Source organism: Zingiber officinale, chromosome 1B, assembly GCF_018446385.1.
Source record: "Zingiber officinale cultivar Zhangliang chromosome 1B, Zo_v1.1, whole genome shotgun sequence".
Taxonomy (NCBI): domain Eukaryota; kingdom Viridiplantae; phylum Streptophyta; class Magnoliopsida; order Zingiberales; family Zingiberaceae; genus Zingiber; species Zingiber officinale.
Window position 1 is genome coordinate 162,354,839 of NC_055986.1, and position 20,427 is coordinate 162,375,265.

The 20,427-nt window shown below is 39.1% G+C and overlaps 2 protein-coding genes across 2 annotated transcripts; both read left to right on the top strand.

Moving 5' to 3' along the window:
• The first annotated feature begins 233 nt into the window (after positions 1-233).
• LOC122044073 lies at positions 234-1,160 on the top strand. Its single transcript, XM_042604619.1, has 2 exons — positions 234-554; positions 651-1,160. Exons 1-2 carry the CDS (start codon positions 234-236, stop codon positions 1,158-1,160), a joined length of 831 nt encoding a protein of 276 aa, XP_042460553.1.
• An 11,664-nt stretch (positions 1,161-12,824) lies between these two features.
• Positions 12,825-20,275, top strand: LOC122044084 (disease resistance protein RPS2-like). Its single transcript, XM_042604629.1, has 5 exons — positions 12,825-13,699; positions 14,202-14,320; positions 18,559-18,771; positions 19,002-20,008; positions 20,096-20,275. The coding sequence occupies exons 1-5, from the start codon at positions 12,825-12,827 to the stop codon at positions 20,273-20,275; spliced, it is 2,394 nt and encodes a 797-aa protein (XP_042460563.1).
• The last annotated feature ends 152 nt before the right edge of the window (positions 20,276-20,427 follow it).

Consider the following 20,427-nt stretch of genomic DNA (forward strand, 5'->3'; position numbering starts at 1 on the left):
ATTCTCCAACACTTGTATCACTGAAGGCCACAAACTTTTGGCGGACTGGGGAACGAAGCGCCGAGGAGTCGCGATTTGTGATTGCGAGGAGGGAGAAAGGCAGAAATCGCATTTGACGAACATTGGGTCGTCTATTATCTACGTGGCCTTCAGTGATACAAGTGTTGGAGAATATTTGTGATGATTCTAGTTCTTTTGATAGTAGAGGAGTTGCCAAAAGTTTGATTCAGAAAATGGAGAATTATGAGTTTGTTTTCATGTTGCACTTGATGAAGATGATATTGGGAATGACACATGAGTTGTCACTTGTGTTACAACAAAAGGATCAAAATATTGTCCAAGCCATAAGTTTGATTGAAAGTGTGAAAGGTCAATTTCAAATATTTAGGGAAGAAGGATGGCATATAATTATAGATAAAGTCAACACATTTTGTGAGTTGAATGATATCCCAGTGCCGGAGATGAAAGGCAATTGTTTGATTGGTGGTCGTAGTAGACGTAGAAAGCAAGTCATCACCAATTTGCATTATTATCGTGTGGAGATTTTCTATCAGGTATTATTTCTAAAAAAAGAAAATTTATTATTATTATATTCACCAATAAGATTTTTTTTACTTATTAATTATTATTTTTGCAAATTACAATGTCAGGTTGTTGATTTAGTTATAGAAGAGATGAATACTCGTTTTTCAGAAGTTAGCACAGAATTGCTTAGTTGTATAGCATGTCTTCATCCAAGGAATTCTTTTTCTGAATTCAATGTTCAGAAACTCGTTCGACTTTGTGATTTATATCCTGAGGGCTTCTCAACAAATGATTGTATAGTTATTGAACAACAACTTCAGAATTTCATTCATAATATACGACAGGATCCAAATTTTTCTAGAATTGAAGATTTGGGAAGTTTTGCTCAGAAAATTGTTGAAACTCTAAAAAATCAAGCTTATCCATTGGTTTATCGTCTAATTGAGATGACATTAGTTTTACCAGTTGCGACCGCTTCTGTTGAAAGAGTATTTTCTGCAATGAAGATGATAAAGACTGATTTACGTAATAGAATGGGAGACGAGTGGATGAATGATAGTCTAGTCGTATACATCGAGAAAGATATCTTTTCAACAATTGAAAATGAGAAATATTGCAGCGTTTTCAAAAGATGAAAAGCTGCAGGATGCAGTTGCCTCCTCTTTCTTATCCAACGACCACCTAATATGCCACCAAGTGTTAACCGATACTTCAATAAGTAATAGTCTAATTGTAATTTATTAATTTAGTATTTTATCTTTTTATGATGTCAAATTGAACTTTTTGTTATTAAATATATTTATTATGTTAAAAAAAATATTTTGTTAGCCCTCGTTAAAATTTATCTCTGGATCCGCCCTTGAACGGCGGACAAGGGAATGAAGCGCGGAGGAGTCGCGATTTGCGATTGCGAGGAGGGAGAAAGGCAGAAATCGCAATTGACGAACACGAAGGGCAAAAAAACCTATTGGGTATTTAGGCTTGGGCTGCCAAGTGAAGTCTTTAAATTTTATTTAAAAAAATTAAAAAAAAAAGAAAGATGAAAATGTCGCTGCTTCTATTTTCGTCCTGTGGCTGTCGGAACTCGGACGCCGATCACGCCGAACACGCCGAAGACCAAACTTCTCATGTCAGACTCCTCTTTACCTCTTTCTCCGGCAAATCTTGGCGAGGGCTTCAGCCCCCTTCAGCCCTCACCTAGATCCGCCCCTGGCTCAAGTTCATTAGGAGGTCAAAACCAATTCCTCCTCTCAGTCCCTGTTGTAGCCTCTATAAAGCCTCGCATCTATCCATACATAACCGGGTTTAGTTTAACTTGATTTGATTTAACTTAACTTGGTTTGGTTTAACTTAACTTGGTTTCGTCTAACTTAACTTGGTTTGGTTTAACAAAGTTTGTTTAGATTTTTTCTAAACAAAATTTTGTTAATTTTTCTTTCCTTGTAACCGACGGCAAGTTTATAAAAAAGAGTAGGATGTGGCCGTTAAAACCTAACTGTCTTATTCTCCACAATCCCTTCTCTTCTTGTGGTTGCCGCCCCCTCTCCTCCTCCTAGGGCCGACGACACAAACCTATTCTCCTCCCCCTTATCCCCTCCTCCTCCTTGGTGGTCGGCGCCCTCCCTTCTCCCTTGGTGGCCGGCGGCCCCTTCTCCCTTGGTGGCTGACGCCCCTTCCCATCCACTTGTGGGTGGCGGCTGGAAGAAAGGGAAGAAGAGCAAGAAAAGCAAGAAGAGGAAGAAGAAGAGAAGGAAGAAGATTAGAAGGTGCCTCATTCTAGCGACTCTTTTGTGGCCGATGGTTTTGGAAGAGAAGAAAAGAGGTTGTTGTTTTGGTAGATCATCACCCACACGATGTCCAAGAAGAGGAGAGGAATACGGCAGAAGATCAAGAGGTCTTTAGCTACGAAGAAAGGTAGAACTAGTTCTTTAATTCCGCTGCATAATTGGTTTTGCTTTCTTCATGTCAATTTGGATATCGATTTTGAATACTAACACAAGAGGCTAGCGATCTTGTGCTTCGATCAAGGTGCTCTTTGATCAATCAAGAACTTGCTTGATTGATCAAACACATGTCTGATCGAGCATGTGGGTTGCTAGGAAAAATTCTGTGTCTGTACAAATTTTTGTACAGGGGATTTACACAGAACGGAATTCCCAACACCAACAAGAATAAAAGGACACTTTATTATGTAATCATTCATATGGTGTTCTATTTGGTAAGATTGGTGTCATTGATGATCAACAAGATAGCATGCTGTTTTGATGCCCCCACAAAAAAAAAAGAAACAAAGAAAGATTCGCTTGAAAGCAAATGGCACGGGCTACATTTAAGAGATGACGGTGTTTGCGTTAAACTACACCATTTTGTTGGGGTGTGCAAGTACCAGATCGATGAAAATTGTTGTCATTGTCATCAAAGAAAGGAATTCCAATCCATTATCAGATCTTAACATTTTGACTTGGCAATGATGTTGTGTTTTGACCCAAGAGAGAAATTTCTTGATGACTGATTGGACTTCCGATTTGTGACGCATAAGATGAACCCAGGTATAACGAAAATAATCATCAACAATTGTCAAAAAGTATCTTGCTCCATAATAAGAATGAATTCTATAGGGACCCCAAATATCACAATGTACCATATCAAAAGGTTTATGACTGGAAATATTACTAATGGGAAAAAGGTAAACGAGATTGTTTTGCTAGATGACAAATATCACAAACATTACTTGAATCTAAAGAAACATCTGGAATAGTTTTAGATAATAACCGGAGTGGATGAACGGAGAAATGCCCAAGATGTTTATACCAGAGGTTAGGTGTGAGGTTGATGGCGCTACAAAGGTGAGGGATCAGATTCACTGTAAGATAGTACAAGCCATTACTCTGTTTGTGCAATCCCATCATCTTCTTCGTAGTTAAATCCTGCATTACACAAGAATCAGGTTAAAATGTTATGTTGCAACCTAGAGCCTGTGTAAATTTGCTAATCAAAAGCAAGTTTAACTTGAATTTTGGAACTTAGAGCACATTGTCAATAGTCACATTGTTGCTTAATTTCATTGACCCGATGGATTGTATTTCTACATGTCCTCCATTTGGTAGTTGCATAGTAGCATGTTTAGAGACAAGTTTAATTGCATTAGGTGGAGTATTAGATACGTTATCAGTGGCACCACTATCCAAAATCCATGTGCTATTTGTGTAAGTAGAATTAATACTTGAAGTATTGATAAGAGGTTTAGTATTACCGATGTCTTTGCGAAAGAGGGTCATAATCTGATCGTATTCTTTTGTAGTTAACTGCTTGGTTTCATTCCTCTCCATATTGGAAACAATAGAGGAATTTATGGATTTTTTGCCTTTTGGGTTGGTGTCTTTTCCATGATATTTGTGACCTGGAGGAAAATCATGAATATAGAAGCAACGATCGATGGTATGCCCATCCATTTCACAATTGATACATTAGATCCTTTTGTTACCCGTTGACCGGTGAGAATCTGGCTCGGTGATCCTTTGAGTAGTCATCTGATTTTGTGTCTTGGGTTGTGCAAAATTCACAACATGTCCAGAATTATCTCTGTTGGCCACCACGTCACTTTGTCTCTCGTGTTGTAAAATAAGTGCATGGGCCTTCCGGGTGCTAGGAAGAGGATTTATTAAAAGTATAGATCCTTGAATCATGGAAAAAGAATCATTCAAACCCATAAGGAATTGCATGCCTCTTTCTTTTTCTTCTCTTTCAGTGAGGTCCTTAGGGTCACTACAAGTGCAAGTGAGATTGTGGTACAAAGATAATTCATCCCAAAGAACTTTCATCTTGGTATAGTAAATTAACACAAATTGAAGTCCTTGTTGAAGTTCTATAATTTCTTGACAAATTTCAAAAATCCGAGTATCATTCTTTTGTGAGAATATGTCTGGTAAATCATTCCATACATCAGTTGTGAATTCTGTGCAGATAATACTTCTTGTAATGTTGGAATCAATAGAGTTAAGAATCCATGAAAGCACCAAGTGATTGCAGCGCTCCTAGGTTTGAAATGTGTAATGGTCTTCTGTCGGTCTCTTGATTTCCCCGTTGATGAAACCAATTTTGTTCTTCGCGCTTAGAGCTATGCGCATTGCTCGGCTCCATTGCCCATAATTATTTCATTCAAGTAGTTTGGAGACAAGAATGAAACCGGGGTGATCAGAATGATGCAAAGTGAGAGGATCCGATTGGTTGGCTCCCTTCTCCTTCTTCGAGCTTTCTTCTTCCATATCGCAGCCGAAGTGTATTGTCTTCAGAACCTTTATTGCTCTGATACCATGAAAAAATGAAAGTATGTGGGAGGAAGACTTTGTTAATTCTGTATATCTTCATCAATAGTCAATTACAAGAATATATACAATCTTCCCACCGTAAAATCTACTCCTAATCTTTACAAATGATTATATAAAATAAGGACACTAAGACCTAATTAGATATCAGCTAATTACATAGAATATATTCTGTATATCACATTTAATTAAATTGATTGTGCCAATCAATTAGAATATTTTCTTTTAATATGTCAATCAATTAGAATCTTTTCTTTAATAAGAAGACTTTGAAAGAGTAGGCCTGTCATGTCACAGAAAAGCAAAGATAGAAGAAGATGATAGTAGATGGGCTAGGGCAAGGTCCCCAGCGCAGTTACTCTGACGCTCAAGTTTGTGAGGGGGTTGAGTAGCGGTAATCAAAGGACAGTGATGAGAAATAGTAAAGAGCAACGGGAGAGCTTACCTACATGGGAAGAAGGGATCTCTTATATATAGTGTTATTTCTCTTAGCACGAATAACGATGTATGTTAGTAAAATATGACCCACCATACTAACATCCTGCTGTCTTTCTCAAATTGTACAAACCAATTCTATGCATAGATGGTGGAAGCATCCATTGTATAGGTTGCACGGAGAATATTCTTGTGATTCCCTGATAGTGGTTACACATAACGTTAAAAGAGTCATTGGGCTGATGGGCTATTGGCTATTATCTCTTAACGATCAACCTTTCAAGTCCTTAAGGCCTTGATGGGTTCCAGTGATGTTTCAGCAATAACCTTATCTTTTTTTGTTATTCAATCGGACCTCCCCCTTTAAAAGGTCTGATCGGCTATGAGGGATTAAGTATCAGTGAAGTCGGGCTGATTGTTGATGATTCAATCCATCTGGTGGTTCCCCTCTGCTCGTCTAGTAAGTCCAGTCGGACATGAGGAGAAAAGTCAAGTTTATCGAATCTACAGGTCAAATGTTCGCTCGAAACCTTATAGGGTAAACATTTGCTTGGAACCTTACAAAGTACGCTCGGAGCTTTTCAAGGAACCTACTCGGGATTGTTTGAGTGATTTTTACAAGTATTTGACCGGGACTCCAAGAATTGCGCCCTTACTCCCTTTCTCTTTTTGAGGGCTTAGGCTAGTTTTCCTGATCCTCCTCTGTAGGTTAGCCCAAGGCCAGACCGCTTAAGTTACCCCTTTGGGACTTTGACCTGCACATCCCTTGAAACTTTTATCGCCACGTCCCTCGGTCCGTTTGACTTCCACACTCATGTTAAAGGTCCCACTCTATTCGTCGTATCAAATAGATTATAAGTTGGAGGAAATCCATAAATCCTTATTCAGTCGATTGAGTTTAACATGGCAGGATCATAGAGACAAAGTAGCATAATTATATAGAGTCCTGAAGTTCATATTGTTACTCAATAATTTATAAGTTGTTACTCAATAATTTCCTATGAAATTCAATCTCCTCTTGGGTAGATTCACAGTAGGTGCTTCAGGGCACTGCTCAGTCAGTACAAATTTATAGCTTTCAGCAGTAAGAACAATGTCCAGGTTTCTTTTCCAATCTATGTAATTAGGTCCAGTAAGTCTATTCTGTTGAAGTATGATGGACAGTGGGTTGAAAGTCATCCTAAGAATCATAAATAACTTTTGGTCAAAACTCTAAATTTAGAATAATATTGATTCCTCAAACAATACTATTTTAAATCAACCAACACCTCAAAACACCGTGAATTTTGTATGTCACGTTAGTGTGGACGTATACAAATTCAACATTTGTAAAAGGAGGGTTTTAACCCATTAATTTTATTATCTTGTCAACTTAACTTTTTGACAAATAAAATTAACAGTTGGTATCATTTGGTCACACAAATAATAGCAGTGACTCCGATGGGAGGATACTATTAGATGTGTCTAAGTGTATACCATTACTTGACACTAAGTCCATTAATAAGATTATGCCCCTTCCGTTGGGGAAGATCACACGCTCTTAATTAACTTCCGATAGTCATCCAAAAATGGAAGTCTGATCTAGTGATCCGCAAACAAGCTCATCCGTTATGGAGGAAGGCACTCAGAGCCAACGCGCAAGCTTGTTTGCATCACTTACAAACCAGTAATGGAGACCATGGGATTTACTTAAAATTCCCTCTCCCACTTAGTTATTTATAAATGAGGAATTTTAACTATGCTAGCCTACTAAAACTTGTAAACTAACATGCACACACAGCATAATATAAAAGCAATAAATGAAAATTTAATTTTCAACTATTATGGCTTTTATCTCTAATTTTTCTTCCGTGTGTTGTCATCCCAAGCTGCTGCCATATTTGGCCACCGCCACCGGGTCTAGTTGTCGCATCAATCTTGCTCCTAGTTCCGCTGCGCCTCTGGTCCTTAGAAGGTTCCACGCTTTGCAAGAATCGATCCACGAAGGTTGTGCTCGCATACAAGTTAACTTGATTCAGTACAATCCGGACCCTAGATGTGTACCCTCGGATATCCACACCTGAGAGTGAGCCTCTCTCCATGTGTATGTTCACAACATCAATGCGTGTTCTACAATGTAAACCAATAATAGAGCTAAAAGACTCCCAATGTAGGATTAAAAACTCATACACAATAGCGTCTCTTCTTCTTCACCTTTTTATTTCATTCACATTTCCTACATTTGGTTCACCTCCGTAAAAGCCTCTTATCTTCGATGGTCTGTCTTTTGTTGGAGGAAGAATCTTAACAAGCTATGGGTTGTTGTGCCTTTCTCTAGAGGAAGGGTTTTTGAGAGCTAGTGTGTCTTCCGCTTAAGAAAGGGTTTTCGTAAGCTGTGAAGCAGAGTGTCTTCCATTAGGTGAAGGATTTAAGCAAAAGCAAATGAAGAACAACAATGTTTGACCTAGTCAAACCACTGCCTTGGCCCCTCAATACTCATAGTGAATTTTTTTTTTTTTTTTTTGCCAAAGTGGCTCTTCTTCAATGAGCCTCATTTGCCTTTTATTGAAATGAAATCCAACTCCATGTGTGCAACCACCTATTTCAACTATATGTCTACAGTATGTGATGGCTGCTACCCCATGTCTGAAATATCTTTTGACATATTGTACTTTCATCATGCTGAGGACAGGCGGACAACCTTTCTACAGATGTGGTATGGTGGTTGTCCTCTCAAGCATGGGACAACTTCTGATACAACATGACCCCAACAGGTTGGAGGCAAGTGGAAGTCAACTAAGTGACACAGTGAAGGACTTTAATGGATGTTGGTGTAGCCGCCGACCTTCGATTCAACCAATTGTTGCTTACCTCTGATTCAGCTGGCTACTTCTGCCTTCATAGCTTCCTTGTTATCCTCGGATTCACTACATGGCTTGTTGCGAAGAGGCTGTCAAGGAGAGCCAATGGAGATGAAGAGCAAAGTAGCTTAAGGAGTTGGAGTGTAAGGGAGATGTCCCCTCAAAGGATTGCTCTTGTAACTTGGCCAACAACGTCACTTGATGGGCTGCTAACCAGAGGAGTGTGGTGGGAATGAAGTGCAGGAGAGATGTCTCCACGGGGGGACTGCTATCACGACCTAGCTAACGATGTCCTTGGGTGTATCGGACTTCTGACTTCAAGAAAGCTAGTGATGGTGTCGATAGAGGGGCCGGAGGGATTGGAGTGCAGAGGACTCCTCTCGTGGCCTAGCTGACGACATCTCTTAGTGGACTGGACTTTTAACTCCATGAAAGCTAGTGAAGGTAAATCGACAGAGGGGCCGAAGGGACTGGACTGCAGGGAGAGGTTCCGTGGTGGATTGCTCTCATGACTTATTGAGGACGTTTTCTGTTGGACTGCTAGTTCGAGAGATGTTAATAGAAATCATGAAGTAAAGTAATCGGAGGGGACGAAGTCCAGGGGAGATATTCCCACGGGGATGTTCTCACGACTTAGATGACAGACTGAGGACATTGCTTTGTGGGGATGTTCCTACGCTGTTGGCTAGTCTTGAAAGGAGAGGATTTGGAGGGGGTTTACCCTAGGAGGTATTCAACTGTTGAGGACTTGGAGGGGGTTTACCCGCTGAGGTACCTGACTATTCAAGACTTGGAGGAAGTTTACTTGAGGAGGTACCTGACTACTAGATCGCTCAAGGGATGTCCGAGAAAGTACCCGACTGCTAGATCGGTAGGGGATGTTCCCAAACTTTCAAGCCACACACTTTTGAGGGGGCGTTTGGTTTAGAGGAATAAGAGTGGGGAATGAGAATAGCAATCAATGATTGCTATTATTGATGTTTGGATTATAGGAATGGAAATACAAATAAAGGAATGAATCCTTAAAATTAGGTAATGACTCATTCCCATGTCTCCCTCCTTCAATGAGTCATTACCCTATTTTCAACAATCAAAATATTCTCTTATTTCCAAAATATCCTTGATCCAAAACTAAAATTTTCCCTCTTAATATCAAATATCAAAATATATTTGTTTAATTTTTCTTTCATATCACTTTCTCTCTCATTGTTCTCTCTCATCAAATTTTCTCTCTCCTCATTTTATTACACACTTTCTCTCTCCTTGATCTCTCTCATCATACTTTTTTTTCTCATCATACTTTCTCTCTCATCACACTTTCTCTCTTCCATCACACTCTCTTTCCTCTTTTTTTCCTCGCCACACTTTCTCTCTTATCATACTTTCTCTCTCCTCAATCTCTCCTACACACTTTCTTTTCTCTTTTTTTCTCATCACACTTTCTCTCTCATCACATTTTCTCTCTCCTCAATCTCTCCCATCACACTCTCTCTCCTTTTTCTCAACATACTTTCTCTCTCATCATGCTTTCTCTATTATCATACTTTCTCTCTCCTCAATCTCTCACATCACATTCGCTTTCCTCTTTTTTCCTCATCACACTTTCTCTCTCATCATACTTTCTCTTTCCTCAATCTCTCCCATCACACTCTCTCTCCTCATTTTTTTCTCATTATACTTTTTCTCTCTTCATCCTCTCCCATCATATTTTATCTCTCATCTTCTCTTATTATACTCTCTTCCATCACTCTCTTTCCTTATTTTCTCTTATCACACTTTCTCTCTCTTTGTTATTTTCTTTCACACTTTCTCTCTCATGATATTTTTTTCTCACATCTAACTTTCACTCTCATCATATTTTTCTCTCACACCTAACTTTTTCTCTCATTATATTTTTCTCTCGCATTCAACTTTCTCTCACATCTAATTTTTTCTTTTATTTTGCTTTAATGGTAAAAAAGAAAATTTTGATTTATTCCGATAGAAAATATTCAACTAACCAAATATTACTTTTAAAAGTGATATCCATGTTCATACTCATTCTCATTCCATAATACTATGATTCTCATTCCAATTCCTATTCCTTGGAAAGAACCAAACACCCCTTGAGTTCCAAGACTTCTCAGTTCATGCACTTCCGAGTTCACTTACTTCCGAGTTCGTGTACTTGTGAATCCTGTGCATTTTAGAGTCCATGTACTTCTGAGTCCTTAATCTTTCTGGGGATGTACCTAAAAGAGTTGTTCCCAAACTACCACCTTTCCAAAGCCTTGAAAATTTGAGGTCATGTCTTGAGCCGTCTGGCAAGTATTTACTAAGACAGGGATTGCGAGACACATCAAAGAAGAACAAATTTCTACTCTATATATACCTTAGTGATCCTGATAGTTTCACTTTTCTTAATTATTTGAACTTGCAGAAATATTGATGCATGTTTGTATTTTGTTTATATGCATTTAGTACCCACTATATCAAATTTTATAGTTGCCATTATGTTTTCTAGGCTCATTTATGGGTTCACGGTTCACTCTACAAATGCCCTTTTTTTTTAATTTACCCATTAGTAATGTTGATTCGATCAAAATACTGATAATAAGATGTCAAGTATTTTGTGATCGTAACTAAAAGTAAGGATGATACCTGATATTATCTAAAATTAGGAGAGATAGTGCGCTGGGTAGATGGTTCTATCACTAACCGCGAGAAGACTTCGGAGTTGGAGAAAGATAACGCCAAGCTATCCTCTCTACACACACTATAGGAAGAGCAAACATGAACGTTAGAGCGAGAACCAGGGAGGGGGTCCCTGACATCGACACTCCAACACTCAAGTCAAAACAGCAATCCCAGCGAAAAGGTGCTGAAAAAGATGAACAATGTGGATGTGTGTGTGCGCGTATGCGTGCCTTACTAACAAAGATGATCCCCTTTTTTATACCACCTCTCATAACCTCTGCAATAGTGAGGCGTCAGAGAACATCTGATGTCAGAATGTGTCGGGTAGTGGAGGATGTATGACAATCCTTAGAGGAAGATTCGTTGCATGCATATGTCAGAATAGTAGAATATTCCCTGACAAGCAGCTGTTATTATTTGACAGTTCATTGTGATTCTCTGACAATGTCGTATCCTTGAGGGTGTCCAATCGACTTATAGCCAATTGGGTTTATGATGGGAACCTTATCCATGAGACATGGGGAGCTGAGCCTCATAGGTCCGACTGATTTTGAGGTTGATCGGGTGATGCTGAGAGCGATGAGAAGTAGGGAACTGAGTCTCATAGATCTGACCAACTCTGGGCCGATCAAGTTAATACTAAGAGTGAGCCGATGAGAGGTAGGGAGTTAAGTCCTATAGGTCTGTCTGACCAGCTCTTGGACCAACCAAGTTGAGAGTGGTTCGTTTGACTACGTATATCTTGAATTTGACTGTCATTTCTTCTTAATTTTTACATGCCACATTATCTAAACTATTGATCCTACCTTACTTTTGGCCACTCACTGTGTCATATCAATACCCATTTGAATGGTTTCCGATTAGCAATGTTGATTCAATCAAATTACTTACGTCAAGATAGTATCAAGGACTTTGTGTTCACAACTAAAAATATGATTATATATATATATAGAGAGAGAGAGAGAGAGAGAGAGAGAGAGAAATGTTCTCCTGCGGTGCATTTCTTGCGATTTTGATGCGGTTGCCTCCCTGATCGATCTGGTGACCGATCAGGGAACCTCCTGATCGGTCTGTAGACCGATCAGATCATTTTCTGATCGGTCTACAGACCGATCAGAAGTTTCCCTGATCGGTCAGGAGGTTCCCTGACCGATCAGGAGTTTCCCTGACCGATCAGGAGTTTCCCTGATCGGTCTGTAGACCGATCAGGAGGTTTCCTGATCGGTCCAGAGACCGATCAAGAATATACGTGGACTAAACCGCACCGATGCCGCAGCATAAGCACCGCAGACTAACATTTCCGTATATATATATATATATATATATATATATATATATATATATATATATATATATATATATATATATATATAGTAATAACTTTTAACACATCATCATTTAACAATTAACATATATGGCCTTAACATCCTTGATACCTACTGGCATTATTGACAATCTTATTCTTTATGGAAATAAAATATACCCCTAAACATTGTTCTTTTTTAATCATTTTGTCTTGTATTATATTTTTTCAAATAGCACATAGCATTTTCTATATATCTCTTCGTTAACTACTCTATATTATGTTTGTTTACATTTTAGTATCCTGATTGAGAAATCAATTGTACTTTGGGAAAATATGTTTGCTATTCAGCCTATGCTGTACCATCCTATAGCACGGAGATATGCCATCACAAATTTCTTTATGTTCTGGTCATAGTGAGTTGGAATCTGAAGCTTGCAAGAACTGGAAGAATTAAATGCATGACTTCTTTTAGTGGATTATTTCATGCAAAATATAATCATACTATCAAACCTTGAATTTTACAGAGAGACAGGACTTGTGCCTTCACCTCATCGATCATAGCTTTGATCCTTAAGCTTGGAGCAACCATGATTTGGATTAGATTCTGCATCTGCTGTATATAATGCACCGTGCCATTCTCCTCCTTCATAATCCCACAATTATTTTTCTCCTCCATCATACTTAATTTTCTCCAAGCCTATTGCTGCGACAACGACAATGGAGTCTGTTTCCACGAGTTGTCTAATGGATATTTTCAACTTGTTGAAGGCTTGTTGCTCTCGGCCATGCAATTATATCATGACCTATGAGGGGACTTTTAGCTCCTTGGCCAATGAGGTTGGGCAACTGAAGGACAAGAGTGTCGATGTCAAGAGAGAGGTCGAGGCAGCCGAAAGGGATGGCCTGACTCCCAGGAGGGAAGTGCTCGGGTGGCTCAACTCAGTGCAAAACATGGAAGATGAAGCCAAGTCGATAGAAGGAATATACGACCAAAAGATAAAGTGTTTGTGCAGCTTGCCATTCAACATTTGTTCTACCTACCGTCTCAGAAACAGAGCTGAAGCAGCACTTGAAACGATCAGAGAGCTCAAACAAAGTGCAGAGTTCACTAAGCTCGCAGATAACCTGAATCTTACCCGCTCCATCAAGATACCAACCACCAAAACTATCGGCATGGACAAGGTCTTCGAGGAGCTTCAACGCCATGCCAAAGATGATAGTTTGAGTGTGATTGGCATCCATGGAATGGGTGGTGTGGGCAAGACGGCACTCTTGAGAAGATTCAACAATGATTTCCCGAGTGAAAAAGAGGCAGACGTGGTAATCTTCCTTGAGCTATCAATAGACTATAAGCTGGAGGAAGTCCAGAAATCTTTATTCGATCGACTGAGTTTGACATGGCAGGATGAGGTCACACACAGAGACAGAGCAACCAAATTATTTAGAGTCCTGAGTATGTTGAAATTCATATTGTTACTCGATAATTTATGGGAGCCCCTAAATTATCAGGTTGTTGGAATTCCATTTCCCGCACCTCCATCAAAGTGCAAGATCATATTCACAACCCGAACAGAAGACACTTGGCCACATGGGCACAGAAAAGATGATTAAAATGGAATGCTTAGAAGAGGAGGCTGTAGAGAAAATCAAAATCGACTAAACCTCCGTCACTCCAAGAATATCGAAGTGACTTACCGTGAAGAAGCTCTTGATATGAAGAAATTTTAAGAGATAAAAAACTGGACGATGGAATAATAAAAACTCTCTTACATTAAAATTCAGAAAAAAAGGAGCCTATAAATAGGCTTTACAAACTATCGCTAGATCCTATAAAATAGGATCACGTAAGACCAGATCCTATAAATTAGGATCACAAAGATAAATTCTAATCACCTAAAGACTCGGACAAGATTAACCTTTCAAATTATAAAATAAAATATTTAAATCTTAACTAAAAAATTACGAACCAAAAAAAATAAAACATCACTTTATAATTCAACACTCCCCCTTAAAGTGATGTTCTCAGAACTAATCCGAGCTTTGATCGCAGATCTTCGAATGCACCCTTTGGAAGTGTTTTTGTAAAAATGTCAGCAATGTTGTCTTCACTTTTAACTGCGACCATATCAATAATTCCGTCGAGCACTTTCTCACGAATGAAATGATGCTCAAGTTCAATATGTTTTGTCCTCGCGTGGAAGACAGGATTAGACGTAAGTTTGATTGCACTCAGATTATCTCCATGAATAGGAATGGGTTGATCAATGGGTACGTGCAGATCTTCAAAGAGTCTACGAAGCCACATACACTCTTGAGCAGCCTGAGCAGATGCTTTGTACTCTGCTTCAGTCGTGGATAGAGATACTGAACTTTGCTTTTTGCTACACCATGATATACTTGTTCCTCCTCGCAGAAATACAAAACCAGAAGTTGATCTCCGATCATCTAAGTCTCCACCAAAATCAGCATCTGCAAATCCTTGTAAAGAAAACTCTACACCCTTCTCATAGAGTAGACCCAAGTTAAGAGTAGAATTAACATATTTTAAGATCTTCTTAGCCTCTTCGAAGTGTGACTTCCTTGGCTCTTGCATGTATCGACTGACCATACCAACAGAGAAGGCAATATCCGGCCTTGTTATTGTCAAATAAATAAGACTTCCCACAAGTGTACGAAAGGGATGAGGGTCCGACAAACATGTTCCTTCATCACGACGAAGTCTTGTATTTACATCAAGTGGTGTAGATCGCTTCTTTCCATCAATCAAACCAAATTTCTCAATGAGTCGTTTAGCATAACTGAACTGAGACACATAAATTCCTTTATCCAGATTTTCAATTTGCAACCCAAGAAAATTACTAAGCTCCCCAAGTTTCTTCATATCAAATCGCAACGAAAGTTCTTCCTGAAGACGAGTGACCTCTGCATAATTGCTGTCTGTTAGAATTATGTCGTCCACATACAACAGAACGATCACCATGAGTCCTTGATGTTTCTTGATAAAGAGACTTGAATCTGCTTCAGAAGTTGCGTAGCCACAGAATCTTAAATATTCTGCAATTTTTCCGTACCACGCACGTGGAGCTTGCTTTAATCCGTAGAGGGCCTTCTTTAATTTACACACAAAATCCGGATGGTACTCGGACACAAATCCAAGCGGTTGATCCATATAAATATGTCTATCAAGCTCTCCATATAAGAAGGCATTTTTGACGTCCAACTGCCACAATTTCCAATCCAGGCTAGCCGCTAGTGCTAGAACAGTACGTACCGAAGTCATTTTTGCCACGGGACTAAATGTTTCTTCATAATCTTCCCCGTACTTTTGAGAGAAACCTCGAGCTACTAGCCTTGCTTTGAATCGGTCTATGCTCCCATCAGCCTTCCTCTTTATTCGAAAGACCCATTTGCACGAAACTGGTTGCACTTCAGGAGGTTTAGGAACCAAGTCCCATGTCTGATTTTTCTGCAAGGCATCCATTTCTTCTTTCATAGCAGCTTCCCATTCTTTTACTCCTTTAGCATCATCATAAGAGGAAGGTTCATCATCATCAATAGGATTAGCAAATAAGCAAGAAAAAATTGTAACAAAATTATCATCTCTATAACGAGATGGTCGCACAATTTTTCGTCTCGGGCGTTGGTTGGTTATTTCCTCTTGAGAGCCATCATCTTGGTTTGGACACAAGCTCTCCTTTTCTCCTTGATTTTCTTTAGATATGTCTTCTGAGAAATGGGATAATGCCAAAGTTATCATATTATTTTCTTCCTTGTTGATATCTGCAGAATCATGGGAAGAAATCTCATCAAAGATAACATCGCGAGAAACAACACATTTATTAGTCGTAGGATCCATACACCGCCAGCCCTTTCTTTGTTCGTCATAACCGACGAAAATGCATTTGATTGCTTTAGCATCCAACTTACTTCTTTGAGAATCAGACACATGAACGTAGCAGATTGAACCAAAGACTCAAAGATACTTCACGTTTGGTTTAGCATCAAAAAGCAATTCATAAGGTGCCTTATTATTGCTTGATCTGAGTGGCACCCGATTAATAACATAAGCTGCACATTTTATGCCTTCTTCCCATAATGCCTTGGATAAATTCTTCGCATGCAACCAACACTTGCAGGTCTCCACAAGGTGTCTAATTTTTCGCTCAGCCACGCCATTTTGTTGTGGTGTCTCCGGACAAGATAATTCTCTTTTAATGCCATTATTTCGACAAAATGAGAAAAATTCATTTGAACAGAATTCCCCTCCGTTATCTGTCCGTAAAATCTTGATTTTTCTACACAATTCTCCTTCCACAGTTTCCTTGAATTTTAGAAATTTTGAAAATACCTCTGATTTGTGTTTCACAAAATAAACCCATGTGAACCGCGTATAATCATCCACAAACAGCAACATATAGTGACATCCGGAATAAGAAGCAGTTGGAGTGGGACCTATCAAATCACTATGTATTCGTTCCAAAGGAGTTGTGCATCGTGAATTTGAACTTTTGAAAGGAAGTCTATGTGCCTTTCCAAACTGACAACCTTCACAAATTTTTTCATCCTCAACTTTTGATAGATCGGGCAAACCATCAACTAATTTTCTTTGAATCATAACCTTCAACTTAGTCATGTTTAAATGACCAAGTCTTGCATGCCACAAAGAGGAATTATCATTGCTACTCATCTTTTCAATGTATGAATTTGATGCAGATAGAACAAATAAATCATTCACACGCGTACCAGTATGAATAACGTCGGCTTTAATTTCTTTGACGTTCCGAAGAAACTTCACATCTCGCGGTCCAAAGAGCACGAAGTTTCCAACATCCACCGCATTTGCAACAGAGAAAAGGTTCTTTTGTATCCCAGGCACGTGATATACACTGTTTAGTGTTATTGATTCTCCACGATTATTATCAATAACAACGGTGCCTTCTTTTTGAATTTTATGAATTATATTATCAGCGGTGATAATACCCTTGCCGCTATCATGTAACTGAGAGCATGAAAAAGTTGATTCGTCTCCTGTAAGATGATGACCACAACCGGAATCTACAATCCATTCATTATTGGTTGGATGCTTTGTGTGAGAAGTTTCTTTTGCTACTAAGCATGTTCCTCGTAGAGTATCAACAATATCAGTAAGAAAGCAATTCTTCCAATCATCTTCTTTTTCAAGCTTTTTGTCCACATCGGCCAAATTTGCATAATTTTCTGACCTTAATTTAACTCGACAATTTTTTCTAATATGACCGAGTTTGCCGCACCTATAACATTTGAACGTCTTCTTAGGTGCATTTGAATGATCTGGAGTACTTTCTTCTATCTTACCCTTTCCTTTATAAAAATTGTCTTTTTTAACAAACAAGGCACTCTTTGGCTCCTCCTTAATACTCGTTGTAGCCATTTGCTTGGCCAATGATTCCTGCGACGAGAGAAGATTTTCAAGTTCTTCTAGTGATGGTTGTTGAGCCCATCCTTGAATTGAGATGGTTGTTGAGCCCATCCTTGAATTGAAGTGATAAACGGAGTATACTCAGGTTGAAGACCACGAATAATATATCGCTTCTTTCTTGCTTCCGAGATTCGTTCTTCAGGATTTATAAGAGAGATTTCTGAACACAAATTTTTTACTTTGAGAAAATATTCAGAAATAGAGATACCTTCTTGCTTCGTAACTGCCAACTCATTTCGAGCATTTGCAACCGAGCCTCATTCTTTTTATTGAACAATCGATCGAGAGTTTGCCAAATTTCACGAGCAGACTCACATCCGATTATATGCTCAAATATTCCATGAGAAATGGATCTCTTCAAAACAAATTCTGCCTTAGCATTTTGTTGCTTCCATTTCTTAAACGCTTCTGCATTTTCGATGATATTTGCCGGAGCGACAACTCCATTAGTGGAAACGACATCCCACAAATCTTCACCGACTAGATACGACTCCATACACGTCTTCCAGATCCGGTAGTTGGACTGATTCAACAATTCCAAACCAAGTCCCGATACACGACCAGTGCCTTCCATATCGAGAGAGCAATAACCTTCTTCACGAAAATAACCAAAGCTCTGATACCATGTAGAGAAAATCAAAATCGACTAAACCTCCGTCACTCCAAGAATATCGAAGTGACTTACCGTGAAGAAGCTCTTGATATGAAGAAATTTTAAGAGATAAAAAACTGGACGATGGAATAATAAAAACTCTCTTACATTAAAATTCAGAAAAAAAGGAGCCTATAAATAGGCTTTACAAACTATCGCTAGATCCTATAAAATAGAATCACGTAAGACCAGATCCTATAAATTAGGATCACAAAGATAAATTCTAATCACCTAAAGACTCGGACAAGATTAACCTTTCAAATTATAAAATAAAATATTTAAATCTTAACTAAAAAATTACGAACAAAAAAAAAATAAAACATCACTTTATAATTCAACAGAGGCAGCCTGGAATCTCTTCAGAAATAGTGCAAGGATGGATGTCATTGACGCCGACAAGAATATACGGATCGAGGCTAGAAATTTAGTTAAGGAATGTGGTGGCTTGCCTGCAGCTCTCATTGTGCTGGCACAAGCAATGGCGCCTAAAAAGACATGGGAAGAGTGGATTCACGCCTTGACCATCATGAAGGACACACCACACCAACTTCCTAGTATGACAATTGACAAATAATGTTTTTTCTATCCTGAAACTAAGCTATGATCGTCTATCCAGTGATAACTTGAGAGTTTGCGCCTCTTATGGTGCATTAGTCAAAAAAGGATCTTGGATTGACAGATTTGATATTTGGGATTTATGGATAGGTGAAGGGATTACTGATAATGCCGATAATATATGGGATTGTACCCAGAAGACAATTTCTGCTTGGCATACTACATGCAGCATCTTTAACAGTAAGAGTTGATGATGTCTACTTCACGATGCACCCCATGACCCGAGCCATGATATTGTGGGTGCAACGTGAGTGTGGGAAGAAGGAGAACAAATGGTTGGTGCGGGATAGGGAGCGGGTCGAAGAAGCACCAGTAGCCAAGAAATGGCGAGATGCAGAGAGAATTGCACTTGTATGGAACCAAATAATTGACCTTCCAGAAACACCTCAATGTCCTGACTTGATTTTTCTGAATCTTCAAGTTAACAAATTTCTCAGGAAGATTCCAAATGGCTTCTTCTTGCACATGCCTCTCCTCAAAATCCTTGATTTGCAAGAGACTTCTATAGAGGAGCTACCGGTAAGCATTGGTAATCTGGTGCAACTACACTATCTCAATCTATGCGGAACTAGGATTACTTCTCTACCAAAGGAGATGACAGCATTAGTAAATCTCAAATACTTGTCGTTGGCATCCATGAAATATTTGAGACTCATTCCTGACCAACTAATCTCCAGTCTTCGAGAGTTGCAGTGGCTTATCATGATGGACAGCTACACTGGATGGAAGGAAGTACAGAGTTGCGAAGGAGGTGTGAGTTTCAAAGAGTTGGAAAGCTCGAAGAGATTAAAAGCCATTGGGATCACAGTCAGCACGCTTGCTGCTCTTCAAAACCTCTGTGACTCTCCAAGACTGACAGCATTCACACACTGGCTCCATATAAAAGGGTGTCCAAATTTGACGAGCATCCCATCCTTGGATTTTCATGCGGAAACTATGCCCAGAGTAATAAGTATCCAGCTTCACGCAATGAGTGAGCTAGAAGAGGTAGTAATTGGCAATCGTCAACCTATTCTTCTACCTCTACAAGAGCTTCGACTTTCGAGTCTCCCAAAAGCAAAGCTGGTCTGGAGGGCTAGGTTCCCTAATACTCTTCTTGCACTTAAAATTGAGGATTGCAGGGCAATAGACAGATTGATCAAATTGGAGGGAGAGGCAAATGGTAGTGGGGAGACAGTTATAACAATTTTCCCTGATCTCTAGACAATGGTGCTACGGCGGCTTCCAGAATTGAAGAGTTTGAGTGATGGAGAATGAATATTAAATTACCCATCGTTGAAGACTATCGAGGTGAAAGATTGCCCCAATCTTAAGAAGCTGACGTTGGTTGCTAATGGGCTGAAAGAGATCAAGTGTCAGAAATCATGGTGGGAGCAGCTCAATTGGGGTGACGAACGAACCAAGTCCTTTGAACACCTCTACAATCCCATGAATATAGATTGATGGCTAATTCATCACGGGTATGTGAAGAATGTAAGCATTTTATACAAATATTGTGAAAGTCTACTCCGTACTAATTTTAGTTTTATGAGAGATATATGAGTGTCCGGCATTTGAGAGATTGATTATGTAATATTGAGTGTCTAAAATATGAT